At 48.0% G+C, this 16,634-nt stretch overlaps 1 protein-coding gene across 1 annotated transcript in view; it reads right to left on the reverse strand.

The window, feature by feature from the left end:
- LOC137347841 (protein AMBP-like) overlaps positions 1 to 16,056 on the reverse strand; it is a 522,339-nt gene extending 506,283 nt beyond the window's left edge. Inside the window, exon 1 of the mRNA XM_068012887.1 lies at positions 15,860 to 16,056. Within this exon, the coding sequence (XP_067868988.1) occupies positions 15,860 to 15,973 (114 nt within the window). The 5' untranslated portion in view covers positions 15,974 to 16,056. The remainder of the gene's footprint in view (positions 1 to 15,859) is intronic.
- Positions 16,057 to 16,634: the final 578 nt, after the last annotated feature.

Below are 16,634 nucleotides of genomic sequence, written 5' to 3' on the forward strand. Positions count from 1 at the left end.
GCACCCAGGACCCAGAACTGCCGTATTAACTACAGTCCTCAAACCCAGGACCCAGAACTGCTGTATTAACTCCAGTCCCCAAACCCAGGACCCAGAACTGCAGTATTAACTACAGTCCCCAAACCCAGGACACAGAGCTGCTGTATTAACGACAGTCCCCAAACCCAGGACCCAGAACTGCTGTATTAACTACAGTCCCCAAACCCAGGAGCCAGAACTGCCGTATTAACTACACTCCTCAAACCCAGGACCCAGAACTGTTGTATTAACTGCAGTCCATGAGCCAAGGACCCAGAACTGTTGTATTAACTACAGTCCTCAAACCCAGGACCCAGAACTGCTGTATTAACTGCAGTCCTCAAACCCAGGACCCAGAACTGCTGTATTAACTACAGTCCCCAAACTCAAGACCCAGAACTGCTGTATTAACTACAGAGCCCAAACCCAGGACCCAGAACTATTGTATTAACTACAGAGCCCAAATTCAAGACCCAGAACTGCTGTATTAACTGCAGTTCCCAAACTCAGGACACAGAACTGCTGTATCAACTACAGTCCCCAAACCCAGGACCCAGAACTGTTGTATTAACTACAGTCCCCAAACCGAGGACCCAGAACTGTTGTATTAACTACAGTACCAAACCCAGGACCCAGAACTGTTGTACTAACTACAGTTCCCAAACCCAGGACACAGAACTGCTGTATCAACTACAGTCCCCAAACCCAGGACCCAGAACTGTTCTTTTAACTACAGTCCCCAAACCCAGGGCCCAGAACTGCTGTATTAACTACAGTCCCAAACCCAGGACCCAGAACTGCTGTATTAACTGCAGTCCCCAAACCCAGGACCCAGAACTGTTGTATTAACTGCAGTCCCCAAACCCAGGACCCAGAACTGCTGTAATAACTGCAGTCCCCAAACCCAGGACCTAGAACTGTTGTATTAACTACAGTCCCCAAACCCAGGACCCAGAACTGTTGTATTAACTACAGTCCCCAAACTCAGGACCCAGAATGGCTGTATGAACTGCAGAGCCAAACCCAGGACCCAGAACTATTGTACTAACTACAGTCCCCAAACCCAGGACCCAGAACTGCTGTATTAACTACAGTCCCCGAACTCAGGACCCAGAACTATTGTACTAACTACAGTCCCCAAACCCAGGACCCAGAACTGCTGTATTAACTACAGTCCCCAAACCCAGGACCCAGAACTGTTGTATTAACTACAGTCCACAAACTCAGGACGCAGAATGGCTGTATTAACTACAGAGGCCAAACCCAGGACCCAGAACTGTTGCATTAACTACAGTCCCCAAACCCAGGACCCAGAACTGCTGTATTAACTACAGTCCCCGAACTCAGGACCCAGAACTGTTGTATGAACTACAGTCCCGAAACCCAGGACCCAGAACTGCTGTATTAACTACAGTCCCCATATTCAGGACCCAGAACTGTTGTATTAACGACAGTCCCCAAACCCAGGACCCAGAACTGCTGTATTAACTACAGTCCCCAAACTCAGGACCCAGAACTGCTGTATTAACTACAGTTCCCAAACTCAGGACACAGAACTGCTGTATTAACTACAGTCCCCAAACTCAGGACCCAGAACTGCTGTATTAACTACAGTCCCCAAACTCAGGACCCAGAACTGCTGTATTAACTACAGTCCCCAAACTCAGGACCCAGAACTGCTGTATTAACTACTGTCCCCAAACCTAGGACTGTTGTATTAACTACAGAGCCCAAACCCAGGACCCAGAACTGTTGCATTAACTACAGTCCCCAAACCCAGGACCCAGAACTGTTGTATTAACGACAGTCCCCAAACTCAGGACCCAGAACTGCTGTATTAACTACAGTCCCCAAACCGAGGACCCAGAACTGTTGTATTAACGACAGTCCCCAAACTCAGGACCCAGAACTTCTGTATGAACTAGAGTCCCCAAACCCAGGACCCAGAACTGCTGTATTAAATACAGTCCCCAAACTCAGGACCCAGAACTACTGTATTAACTACAGAGCCCAAACCCAGGACCCAGAACTGCTGTATTAAATACAGTCCCCAAACTCAGTTCCCAGAACTACTGTATTAACTACAGAGCCCATACCCAGGACCCAGAACTGCTGTATTAACAACAGTCCCCAAACCCAGGACCCAGAACTGTTGTATTAACTACAGTCCCCAAACCCAGGACCCAGAACTGCTGTATTAACTACAGTGCCCAAACCCAGGACCCAGAACTGCTGTATTAACTACAGAGCCCAAACCCAGGACCCAGAACTGTTGTATTAACTACAGTCCCCAAACCCAGGACACAGAACTGCTGTATCAACTACAGTCCCCAAACCCAGGACCTAGAACTGTTCTTTTAACTACAGTCCCCAAACCCAGGACCCAGAACTGTTGTATTAACTACAGTCCCCAAACTCAGGACCCAGAACTGCTGTATTAACTACAGTCCCAAACCCAGGACCCAGAACTGCTGTATTAACTACAGTCCCCAAACCCAGGACCCAGAACTGTTGTATTAACTACAGTCCCCAAACCCAGGACCCAGAACTGTTGTATTAACAACAGTTCCCAAACTCAGGACCCAGAATGGCTGTATTAACTACAGAGCCCAAACCCAGGAAGCAGGACTGTTATATTAACTACAGTCCCCAAACCCAGGACCCAGAACTGTTGTATTAACAACAGTTCCCAAACTCAGGACCCAGAATGGCTGTATTAACTACAGAGCCCAAACCCAGGAAGCAGAACTGCTGTATTAACTACAGTCCCCAAATTCAGGACCCAGAATGGCTGTATTAACTACAGAGCCCAAACCCAGGACCCAGAACTGTTGTATTAACTACAGTCCCCGCACCCAGGTCCCAGAACTGCTGTATTAACTACAGTCCATGAGAGAAGGGTCCAGAACTGTTGTATTAACTATAGTCCCCAAACCAGGACCCTGAACTGCTGTATTAACTACAGTCCCCAAACTCAGGACCCAGAAATGCTGTATTAACTACAGTCCACGCACCCAGGACCCAGAACTGCCGTATTAACTACAGTCCTCAAACCCAGGACCCAGAACTGCTGTATTAACTACAGTCCCTGAACTCAGGACCCAGAACTGTTGTATGAACTACAGTCCCCAAACCCAGGACCCAGAACTGCTGTATTAACTACAGTCCATGAGCCAAGGGTCCAGAACTGCTGTATTAACTACAGTCCCCAAACCTAGGGCTGTTGTATTAACTACAGAGCCCAAACTCAGGACCCAGAACTGCTGTATTAACTACAGTCCCCAAACCGAGGACCCAGAACTGTTGTATTAACGACAGTCCCCAAACCCAGGACCCAGAACTTCTGTATGAACTAGAGTCCCAAAACCCAGGACCCAGAACTGCTGTATTAACTACAGTCCCCAAACTCAGGACCCAGAACTACTGTATTAACTACGGAGCCCAAACCCAGGACCCAGAACTGCTGTCTTAACTACAGTCCCCAAACCCAGGACCCAGAACTGTTGTATTAACTACAGTCCCCGCGCCCAGGACCCAGAACTGCTGTATTAAGTACAGTGCCCAAACCCAGGACCCAGAACTGCTGTATTAACTACAGGGCCCAAACCCAGGACCCAGAACTGTTGTATTAACTGCAGTCCCCAAACCCAGGACCCAGAACTGCTGTATTAACTACAGTTCCCAAACTCAGGACACAGAACTGCTGTATCAACTACAGTCCCCAAACCCAGGACCCAGAACTGTTGTATTAACTACAGTACCAAACCCAGGACCCAGAACTGTTGTACTAACTACAGTTCCCAAACCCAGGACACAGAACTGCTGTATCAACTACAGTCCCCAAACCCAGGACCCAGAACTGTTCTTTTAACTACAGTCCCCAAACCCAGGACCCAGAACTGTTGTATTAACGACAGTCCCCAAACTCAGGACCCAGAACAGCTGTATTAACTACAGTCCCAAACCCAGGACCCAGAACTGCTGTATTAACTGCAGTCCCCAAACCAAGGACCCAGAGCTGCTGTATTAACTGCAGTCCCCAAACCCAGGAAGCAGAACTGTTGTATTAACTACAGTCCCCAAACACAGGACCCAGAACTGCTGTATTAACTGCAGTCCCCAAACCCAGGACCCAGAACTGCTGTATTAACTGCAGTCCCCAAACCCAGGAAGCAGAACTGCTGTATTAACTACACTTGCCAAATTCAGGACCCAGAATGGCTGTATTAACTACAGAGCCCAAACCCAGGACCCAGAACTGTTGTATTAACTACAGTCCCCAAACCCAGGAAGCAGAACTGTTGTATTAACTGCAGTCCCCAAACACAGGACCCAGAATGGCTGTATTAACTACAGAGCCCAAACCCAGGACCCAGAACTGTTGTATTAACTACAGTCCCCAAACCCAGGAAGCAGAACTGTTGTATTAACTATAGTCCCCAAACCCAGGACCCAGAACTGCTGTATTAACTACAGTCCCCAAACTCAGGACACAGAACTGCTGTATTAACTACAGTCCCCAAACTCAGGACACAGAACTGCTGTATTAACTACAGTCCCCAAACGCAGGACCCAGAACTGCTGTATTAACTACAGTCTCCAAACTCAGGACCCAGAACTGCTGTATTAACTGCAGTACATGAGCCAAGGACCCAGAACTGCTGCATTAACTACAGTCCCCAAACTCAGGACCCAGAACTGTTGTATTAACTACCGTCCCCAAACTGAGGACCCAGATCTGCTGTATTAACTACAGAGCCCAAACCCAGGACCCAGAACTGTTGTATTAACTACAGTCCCCAAACCCAGGAAGCAGAACTGTTATATTAACTACAGTCCCTAAACCCAGGACCCAGAACTGCTGTATTAACTACAGTCCCCAAACCCAGGACCCAGAACTGTTGTATTAACTACAGTCCCCAAACCCAGGACCCAGAACTGTTGTATTAACTACAGTCACCAAACTCAGGACACAGACCTGCTGTATTAACTACAGTCCCCAAACCCAGGACCCAGAACTGCTGTATTAACTACAGTCCCCAAACCCAGGACCCAGAACTGTTGTATTAACTACAGTCCCCGCACCCAGGACCCAGAACTGCTGTATTAAGTACAGTGCCCAAACCCAGGACCCAGAACTGCTGTATTAACTACAGAGCCCAAACCCAGGACCCAGAACTGCTGTATTAACTACAGTTCCCAAACTCAGGACACAGAACTGCTGTATCAACTACAGTCCCCAAACCCAGGACCCAGAACTGTTGTATTAACTACAGTCCCCAAACCGAGGACCCAGAACTGTTGTATTAACTACAGTACCAAACCCAGGACCCAGAACTGTTGTACTAACTACAGTTCCCAAACCCAGGACACAGAACTGCTGTATCAACTACAGTCCCCAAACCCAGGACCCAGAACTGTTCTTTTAACGACAGTCCCCAAACCCAGGACGCAGAACTGCTGTATTAACTACAGTCCCAAACCCAGGACCCAGAACTGCTGTATTAACTGCAGTCCCCAAACCCAGGACCCAGAACTGCTGTATTAACTGCAGTCCCCAAACCCAGGACCCAGAACTGTTGTATTAACTACAGTCCCCAAACCCAGGACCCAGAACTGCTGTATTAACTACAGTCCCCAAACTCAGGACCCAGAATGGCTGTATGAACTGCAGAGCCAAACCCAGGACCCAGAACTATTGTACTAACTACAGTCCCCAAACCCAGGACCCAGAACTGTTGTATTAACTACAGTCCCCAAACCCAGGACCCAGAACTGCTGTATTAACTACAGTCCCCAAACTCAGGACCCAGAACTGCTGTATTAACTACAGAGGCCAAACCCAGGACCCAGAACTGTTGCATTAACTACAGTCCCCAAACCCAGGACCCAGAACTGCTGTATTAACTACAGTCCCCGAACTCAGGACCCAGAACTGTTGTATGAACTACAGTCCCGACACCCAGGACCCAGAACTGCTGTATTAACTACAGTCCCCATATTCAGGACCCAGAACTGTTGTATTAACGACAGTCCCCAAACCCAGGACCCAGAACTGCTGCATTAACTACAGTCCCCAAACTCAGGACCCAGAACTGCTGTATTAACTACTGTCCCCAAACCCAGGACTGTTGTATTAACTACAGAGCCCAAACCCAGGACCCAGAACTGTTGCATTAACTACAGTCCCCAAACTCAGGACCCAGAACTGTTGTATTAACGACAGTCCCCAAACCCAGGACCCAGAACTGCTGTATTAACTACAGTCCCCAAACCCAGGACCCAGAACTGCTGTATTAAATACAGTCCCCAAACTCAGGACCCAGAACTACTGTATTAACTACAGAGCCCAAACCCAGGACCCAGAACTGCTGTATTAACAACAGTCCCCAAACCCAGGACCCAGAACTGTTGTATTAACTACAGTCCCCAAACCCAGGACCCAGAACTGCTGTATTAACTACAGTGCCCAAACCCAGGACCCAGAACTGCTGTATTAACTACAGAGCCCAAACCCAGGACCCAGAACTGTTGTATTAACTACAGTCCCCAAACCCAGGACCCAGAACTGCTGTATTAACTACAGTTCCCAAACTCAGGACACAGAACTGCTGTATCAACTGCAGTCCCCAAACCCAGGACCCAGAACTGTTGTATTAACTACAGTCCCCAAACCGAGGACCCAGAACTGTTGTATTAACTACAGTACCAAACCCAGGACCCAGAACTGTTGTATTAACTACAGTCCCCAAACCCAGGACACAGAACTGCTGTATCAACTACAGTCCCCAAACCCAGGACCCAGAACTGTTGTATTAACTACAGTCCCCAAACCCAGGACCCAGAACTGTTGTATTAACTGCAGTCCCCAAACTCAGGACCCAGAACTGCTGTATTAACTATAGTCCCAAACCCAGGACCCAGAACTGCTGTATTAACTACAGTCCCCAAACCCAGGACCCAGAACTGTTGTATTAACTACAGTCCCCATACCCAGGACCCAGAACTGTTGTATTAACAACAGTTCCCAAACTCAGGACCCAGAATGGCTGTATTAACTACAGAGCCCAAACCCAGGAAGCAGAACTGTTATATTAACTACAGTCCCCAAAACCAGGACCCAGAACTGTTGTATTAACAACAGTTCCCAAACTCAGGACCCAGAATGGCTGTATTAACTACAGAGCCCAAACCCAGGAAGCAGAACTGCTGTATTAACTACAGTCCCCAAATTCAGGACCCAGAATGGCTGTATTAACTACAGATCCCAAACCCAGGACCCAGAACTGTTGTATTAACTACAGTCCCCGCACCCAGGTCCCAGAACTGCTGTATTAACTACAGTCCATGAGAGAAGGGTCCAGAACTGTTGTATTAACTACAGTCCCCAAACCAGGACCCATAACTGCTGTATTAACTACAGTCCCCAAACTCAGGTCCCAGAAATGCTGTATTAACTACAGTCCCCGCACCCAGGACCCAGAACTGCCGTATTAACTACAGTCCTCAAACCCAGGACCCAGAACTGCTGTATTAACTACAGTCCCCAAACCCAGGACCCAGAACTGCTGTATTAACTACAGTCCCCAAACCCAGGACCCAGAATTGCCGTATTAACTACAGTCCTCAAACCCAGGACGCAGAACTGCTGTATTAACTGCAGTCCATGAGAGAAGGGTCCAGAACTGTTGTATTAACTACAGTCCCCAAACCAGGACCCAGAACTGCTGTATTAACTACAGTCCCCAAACTCAGGACCCAGAAATGCTGTATTAACTACAGTCCCCGCACCCAGGACCCAGAACTGCCATATTAACTACAGTCCTCAAACCCAGGACCCAGAACTGCTGTATTAACTACAGTCCCCAAACCCAGGACCCAGAACTGCTGTATTAACTACAGTCCCCAAACCCAGGACCCAGAACTGCTGTATTAACGACAGTCCCCAAACCCAGGACCCAGAACTGCTGTATTAACTACAGTCCCCAAACCCAGGAGCCAGAACTGCCGTATTAACTACAGTCCTCAAACCCAGGACCCAGAACTGTTGTATTAACTGCAGTCCATGAGCCAAGGACCCAGAACTGTTGTATTAACTGCAGTCCCCAAACCCAGGACCCAGAACTGCTGTATTAACTACAGTTCCCAAACTCAGGACACAGAACTGCTGTATCAACTACAGTCCCCAAACCCAGGACCCAGAACTGTTGTATTAACTACAGTACCAAACCCAGGACCCAGAACTGTTGTACTAACTACAGTTCCCAAACCCAGGACACAGAACTGCTGTATCAACTACAGTCCCCAAACCCAGGACCCAGAACTGTTCTTTTAACTACAGTCCCCAAACCCAGGACCCAGAACTGTTGTATTAACGACAGTCCCCAAACTCAGGACCCAGAACAGCTGTATTAACTACAGTCCCAAACCCAGGACCCAGAACTGCTGTATTAACTGCAGTCCCCAAACCAAGGACCCAGAGCTGCTGTATTAACTGCAGTCCCCAAACCCAGGAAGCAGAACTGTTGTATTAACTACAGTCCCCAAACACAGGACCCAGAACTGCTGTATTAACTGCAGTCCCCAAACCCAGGACCCAGAACTGCTGTATTAACTGCAGTCCCCAAACCCAGGAAGCAGAACTGCTGTATTAACTACACTTGCCAAATTCAGGACCCAGAATGGCTGTATTAACTACAGAGCCCAAACCCAGGACCCAGAACTGTTGTATTAACTACAGTCCCCAAACCCAGGAAGCAGAACTGTTGTATTAACTGCAGTCCCCAAACACAGGACCCAGAATGGCTGTATTAACTACAGAGCCCAAACCCAGGACCCAGAACTGTTGTATTAACTACAGTCCCCAAACCCAGGAAGCAGAACTGTTGTATTAACTATAGTCCCCAAACCCAGGACCCAGAACTGCTGTATTAACTACAGTCCCCAAACTCAGGACACAGAACTGCTGTATTAACTACAGTCCCCAAACTCAGGACACAGAACTGCTGTATTAACTACAGTCCCCAAACGCAGGACCCAGAACTGCTGTATTAACTACAGTCTCCAAACTCAGGACCCAGAACTGCTGTATTAACTGCAGTACATGAGCCAAGGACCCAGAACTGCTGCATTAACTACAGTCCCCAAACTCAGGACCCAGAACTGTTGTATTAACTACCGTCCCCAAACTGAGGACCCAGATCTGCTGTATTAACTACAGAGCCCAAACCCAGGACCCAGAACTGTTGTATTAACTACAGTCCCCAAACCCAGGAAGCAGAACTGTTATATTAACTACAGTCCCTAAACCCAGGACCCAGAACTGCTGTATTAACTACAGTCCCCAAACCCAGGACCCAGAACTGTTGTATTAACTACAGTCCCCAAACCCAGGACCCAGAACTGTTGTATTAACTACAGTCACCAAACTCAGGACACAGACCTGCTGTATTAACTACAGTCCCCAAACCCAGGACCCAGAACTGCTGTATTAACTACAGTCCCCAAACCCAGGACCCAGAACTGTTGTATTAACTACAGTCCCCGCACCCAGGACCCAGAACTGCTGTATTAAGTACAGTGCCCAAACCCAGGACCCAGAACTGCTGTATTAACTACAGTCCCCAAACCCAGGACCCAGAACTGCTGTATTAACTACAGTTCCCAAACTCAGGACACAGAACTGCTGTATCAACTACAGTCCCCAAACCCAGGACCCAGAACTGTTGTATTAACTACAGTCCCCAAACCGAGGACCCAGAACTGTTGTATTAACTACAGTACCAAACCCAGGACCCAGAACTGTTGTACTAACTACAGTTCCCAAACCCAGGACACAGAACTGCTGTATCAACTACAGTCCCCAAACCCAGGACCCAGAACTGTTCTTTTAACGACAGTCCCCAAACCCAGGACGCAGAACTGCTGTATTAACTACAGTCCCAAACCCAGGACCCAGAACTGCTGTATTAACTGCAGTCCCCAAACCCAGGACCCAGAACTGCTGTATTAACTGCAGTCCCCAAACCCAGGACCCAGAACTGTTGTATTAACTACAGTCCCCAAACCCAGGACCCAGAACTGCTGTATTAACTACAGTCCCCAAACTCAGGACCCAGAATGGCTGTATGAACTGCAGAGCCAAACCCAGGACCCAGAACTATTGTACTAACTACAGTCCCCAAACCCAGGACCCAGAACTGTTGTATTAACTACAGTCCCCAAACCCAGGACCCAGAACTGCTGTATTAACTACAGTCCCCAAACTCAGGACCCAGAACTGCTGTATTAACTACAGAGGCCAAACCCAGGACCCAGAACTGTTGCATTAACTACAGTCCCCAAACCCAGGACCCAGAACTGCTGTATTAACTACAGTCCCCGAACTCAGGACCCAGAACTGTTGTATGAACTACAGTCCCGAAACCCAGGACCCAGAACTGCTGTATTAACTACAGTCCCCATATTCAGGACCCAGAACTGTTGTATTAACGACAGTCCCCAAACCCAGGACCCAGAACTGCTGCATTAACTACAGTCCCCAAACTCAGGACCCAGAACTGCTGTATTAACTACTGTCCCCAAACCCAGGACTGTTGTATTAACTACAGAGCCCAAACCCAGGACCCAGAACTGTTGCATTAACTACAGTCCCCAAACTCAGGACCCAGAACTGTTGTATTAACGACAGTCCCCAAACCCAGGACCCAGAACTGCTGTATTAACTACAGTCCCCAAACCCAGGACCCAGAACTGCTGTATTAAATACAGTCCCCAAACTCAGGACCCAGAACTACTGTATTAACTACAGAGCCCAAACCCAGGACCCAGAACTGCTGTATTAACAACAGTCCCCAAACCCAGGACCCAGAACTGTTGTATTAACTACAGTCCCCAAACCCAGGACCCAGAACTGCTGTATTAACTACAGTGCCCAAACCCAGGACCCAGAACTGCTGTATTAACTACAGAGCCCAAACCCAGGACCCAGAACTGTTGTATTAACTACAGTCCCCAAACCCAGGACCCAGAACTGCTGTATTAACTACAGTTCCCAAACTCAGGACACAGAACTGCTGTATCAACTGCAGTCCCCAAACCCAGGACCCAGAACTGTTGTATTAACTACAGTCCCCAAACCGAGGACCCAGAACTGTTGTATTAACTACAGTACCAAACCCAGGACCCAGAACTGTTGTATTAACTACAGTCCCCAAACCCAGGACACAGAGCTGCTGTATCAACTACAGTCCCCAAACCCAGGACCCAGAACTGTTGTATTAACTACAGTCCCCAAACCCAGGACCCAGAACTGTTGTATTAACTGCAGTCCCCAAACTCAGGACCCAGAACTGCTGTATTAACTATAGTCCCAAACCCAGGACCCAGAACTGCTGTATTAACTACAGTCCCCAAACCCAGGACCCAGAACTGTTGTATTAACTACAGTCCCCATACCCAGGACCCAGAACTGTTGTATTAACAACAGTTCCCAAACTCAGGACCCAGAATGGCTGTATTAACTACAGAGCCCAAACCCAGGAAGCAGAACTGTTATATTAACTACAGTCCCCAAAACCAGGACCCAGAACTGTTGTATTAACAACAGTTCCCAAACTCAGGACCCAGAATGGCTGTATTAACTACAGAGCCCAAACCCAGGAAGCAGAACTGCTGTATTAACTACAGTCCCCAAATTCAGGACCCAGAATGGCTGTATTAACTACAGATCCCAAACCCAGGACCCAGAACTGTTGTATTAACTACAGTCCCCGCACCCAGGTCCCAGAACTGCTGTATTAACTACAGTCCATGAGAGAAGGGTCCAGAACTGTTGTATTAACTACAGTCCCCAAACCAGGACCCATAACTGCTGTATTAACTACAGTCCCCAAACTCAGGTCCCAGAAATGCTGTATTAACTACAGTCCCCGCACCCAGGACCCAGAACTGCCGTATTAACTACAGTCCTCAAACCCAGGACCCAGAACTGCTGTATTAACTACAGTCCCCAAACCCAGGACCCAGAACTGCTGTATTAACTACAGTCCCCAAACCCAGGACCCAGAATTGCCGTATTAACTACAGTCCTCAAACCCAGGACGCAGAACTGCTGTATTAACTGCAGTCCATGAGAGAAGGGTCCAGAACTGTTGTATTAACTACAGTCCCCAAACCAGGACCCAGAACTGCTGTATTAACTACAGTCCCCAAACTCAGGACCCAGAAATGCTGTATTAACTACAGTCCCCGCACCCAGGACCCAGAACTGCCATATTAACTACAGTCCTCAAACCCAGGACCCAGAACTGCTGTATTAACTACAGTCCCCAAACCCAGGACCCAGAACTGCTGTATTAACTACAGTCCCCAAACCCAGGACCCAGAACTGCTGTATTAACGACAGTCCCCAAACCCAGGACCCAGAACTGCTGTATTAACTACAGTCCCCAAACCCAGGAGCCAGAACTGCCGTATTAACTACAGTCCTCAAACCCAGGACCCAGAACTGTTGTATTAACTGCAGTCCATGAGCCAAGGACCCAGAACTGTTGTATTAACTACAGTCCTCAAACCCAGGACCCAGAACTGCTGTATTAACTGCAGTCCTCAAACCCAGGACCCAGAACTGCTGTATTAACTACAGAGCCCAAACCCAGGACCCAGAACTATTGTACTAACTACAGTCCCCAAACCCAGGACCCAGAACTGTTGTATTAACTGCAGTCCCCAAACCCAGGACCCAGAACTGCTGTATTAACTACAGTCCCCAAACTCAGGACCCAGAACTGCCGTATTAACTACAGTCCTCAAACCCAGGACCCAGAACTGTTGTATTAACTGCAGTCCATGAGCCAAGGACCCAGAACTGTTGTATTAACTACAGTCCTCAAACCCAGGACTCAGAACTGCTGTATTAACTGCAGTCCTCAAACCCAGGACCCAGAACTGCTGTATTAACTACAGAGCCCAAACCCAGGACCCAGAACTATTGTACTAACTACAGTCCCCAAACCGAGGACCCAGAACTGTTGTATTAACGACAGTCCCCAAACCCAGGACCCAGAACTTCTGTATGAACTAGAGTCCCCAAACCCAGGACCCCGAACCACTGTATTAACTACATTCCCCAAACTCAGGACCCAGAACTACTGTATTAACTACGGAGCCCAAACCCAGGACACAGAACTGCTGTATTAACTACAGTCCCCAAACCCAGGACCCAGAACTGTTGTATTAACTACAGTCCCCACGCCCAGGACCCAGAACTGCTGTATTAAGTGCAGGGCCCAAACCCAGGACCCAGAACTATTGTATTAACTGCAGTCCCCAAACCCAGGACCCAGAACTGCTGTATTAACTACAGGGCCCAAACCCAGGACCCAGAACTATTGTATTAACTGCAGTCCCCAAACCCAGGACCCAGAACTGCTGTATTAACTACAGTTCCCAAACTCAGGACACAGAACTGCTGTATCAACTACAGTCCCCAAACCCAGGGCCCAGAACTGTTGTATTAACTACAGTCCCCAAACCGAGGACCCAGAACTGTTGTATTAACTACAGTACCAAACCCAGGACCCAGAACTGTTGTACTAACTACAGTTCCCAAACCCAGGACACAGAACTGCTGTATCAACTACAGTCCCCAAACCCAGGACCCAGAACTGTTCTTTTAACTACAGTCCCCAAACCCAGGACCCAGAACTGTTGTATTAACGACAGTCCCCAAACTCAGGACCCAGAACTGCTGTATTAACTACAGTCCCAAACCCAGGACCCAGAACTGCTGTATTAACTGCAGTGCCCAAACCAAGGACCCAGAACTGCTGTATTAACTGCAGTCCCCAAACCCAGGAAGCAGAACTGTTGTATTAACTACAGTCCCCAAACACAGGACCCAGAACTGCTGTATTAACTGCAGTCCCCAAACCCAGGACCCAGAACTGCTGTATTAACTGCAGTCCCCAAACCCAGGAAGCAGAACTGCTGTATTAACTACACTTGCCAAATTCAGGACCCAGAATGGCTGTATTAACTACAGAGCCCAAACCCAGGACCCAGAACTGTTGTATTAACTACAGTCCCCAAACCCAGGAAGCAGAACTGTTGTATTAACTGCAGTCCCCAAACACAGGACCCAGAATGGCTGTATTAACTACAGAGCCCAAACCCAGGACCCAGAACTGTTGTATTAACTACAGTCCCCAAACCCAGGAAGCAGAACTGTTGTATTAACTACAGTCCCCAAACCGAGGACCCAGAACTGTTGTATTAACTACAGTCCCCAAACTCAGGACCCAGAACTGCTGTATTAACTACAGTCCCCAAACTCAGGACACAGAACTGCTGTATTAACTACAGTCCCCAAACTCAGGACACAGAACTGCTGTATTAACTACAGTCCCCAAACGCAGGACCCAGAACTGCTGTATTAACTACAGTCCCCAAACTCAGGACCCAGAACTGCTGTATTAACTACAGTCTCCAAACTCAGGACCCAGAACTGCTGTATTAACTGCAGTACATGAGCCAAGGACCCAGAACTGCTGTATTAACTACAGTCCCCAAACTCAGGACCCAGAACTGTTGTATTAACTACCGTCCCCAAACTGAGGACCCTGATCTGCTGTATTAACTACAGAGCCCAAACCCAGGACCCAGAACTGTTGTATTAACTACAGTCCCCAAACCCAGGAAGCAGAACTGTTGTATTAACTACAGTCCCCAAACCCAGGACCCAGAACTGTTGTATTAACTACAGTCCCCAAACCCAGGACCCAGAACTGTTGTATTAACTACAGTCCCCAAACCCAGGACCCAGAACTGTTGTATTAACTACAGTCCCCAAACTCAGGACACAGACCTGCTGTATTAACTACAGTCCCCAAACCCAGGACCCAGAACTACTGTATTAACTACAGTCCCCAAACCCAGGACCCAGAACTGCTGTATTAACTACAGTACCCAAACGCAGGACCCAGAACTGCTGTATCAACTGCAGTCCCCAAACCCAGGACCCAGAACTGCTGTATTAACTACAGTCCCCAAACCCAGGAAGCAGAACTGTTGTATTAACTACAGTCCCCAAACTCAGGACCCAGAACTGTTGTATTAGCTACAGTCCCCAAACCCAGGACCCAGAACTGTTGTATTAACTACAGTCCCCAAACCCAGGAAGCAGAACTGTTGTATTAACTACAGTCCCCAAACCCAGGACCCAGAACTGTTGTATTAACGACAGTCCCCAAACCCAGGACCCAGAACTGCTGTATTAACTACAGTCCATGAGACAAGGGTCCAGAACTGTTGTATTAACTACAGTCCCCAAACCCAGGACCCAGAACTGCTGTATTAACTACAGTGCCCGCACCCAGGACCCAGAACTGCTGTATTAACTACAGTCCCCAAACCCAGGACCCAGAACTGCTGTATTAACTACAGTCCCCAAACCCAGGACCCAGAACTGCTGTGTTAACTACAGTCCCCAAACACAGGCCCCAGAACTGCTGTATTAACTACAGTCCCCAAACCCAGGGCCCAGAACTGCTGAATTAACTACAGTCCTCAAACTCAGGACCCAGAACTGCTGTATTAACTACAGTCCTCAAACCCAGGGCCCAGAACTGCTGTATTAACTACAGTCCCCAAACCCAGGACCCAGAACTGCTGCATTAACTACAGGCCCCAAACCCAGGACCCAGATCTGCTGTATTAACTACAGTCACGAAACCCAGGACCCAGAGCTGCTGTATTAACTGCGGTCCCCAAACCCAGGACCCAGAACTGCTGTATTAACTACAGTCCCCAGAGTTACTGCATTGAATATGACATCGATTACCTGATTTAAATCAAAGTTTTCCTGGACCTGAACATCGTGAGTTGTATTCAGTGGGACAGCAGCTCCGAGTCCCGGGGAGAGTACAGCAAACAGCAGCACAAGACCGCACCTCATCTTCACTGGTCAGTGTTCCAAAAACAGAACAGACTGACAACATGGAGCAGCAGGGAGCTGTCTGCCTCGAGATGTCCCAATCGCTGTTTATTTCGAGCAAGAGTTCATCAAACATCCACTGTTGATGCTTCTTGTTAATCATTAATCACAACTCGATAGAACTACTGAGAAATCAACAAAATCCCAGAGGACAGATCAGACAAACTGAATTCAGACAGCTCAGACAGTGTATGGGGAGAGAGGGATTAAACTAGATGGATAACATTCATGTGATGGTTATTACTTGGTATCATACCGACCTACTGGGACTCACAAATTCAGAATATTCCATTGTTTACAAATGTTTATGAGGTGTTTGGACTCATTGGGGTTTTGGTGTAAAATGGACCCATGGTGCCACCTTGCTGAATAGAAAGAATTCTTCACTTTAATCTGAAAATAGTTAGCAGTAGATAATTGGGGAATTTCCTCCTGTATATTACAACACCTTCGATTCATTTACCACCTTTAATGTTGTACAACATTCCAAGATGTTTCACACGAGCGAAATCATTCAAACATTTGACATTGACCCACATAAGAAGGACAAGAAGGACGGGTTGCATCTGAACTGGAGGGGCACCAATATCCTGGGCGGGAGGTTTGCCAGAGCTCTTCGGGA

Source organism: Heterodontus francisci, chromosome 32, assembly GCF_036365525.1.
Source record: "Heterodontus francisci isolate sHetFra1 chromosome 32, sHetFra1.hap1, whole genome shotgun sequence".
In the NCBI taxonomy this organism is placed as follows: domain Eukaryota; kingdom Metazoa; phylum Chordata; class Chondrichthyes; order Heterodontiformes; family Heterodontidae; genus Heterodontus; species Heterodontus francisci.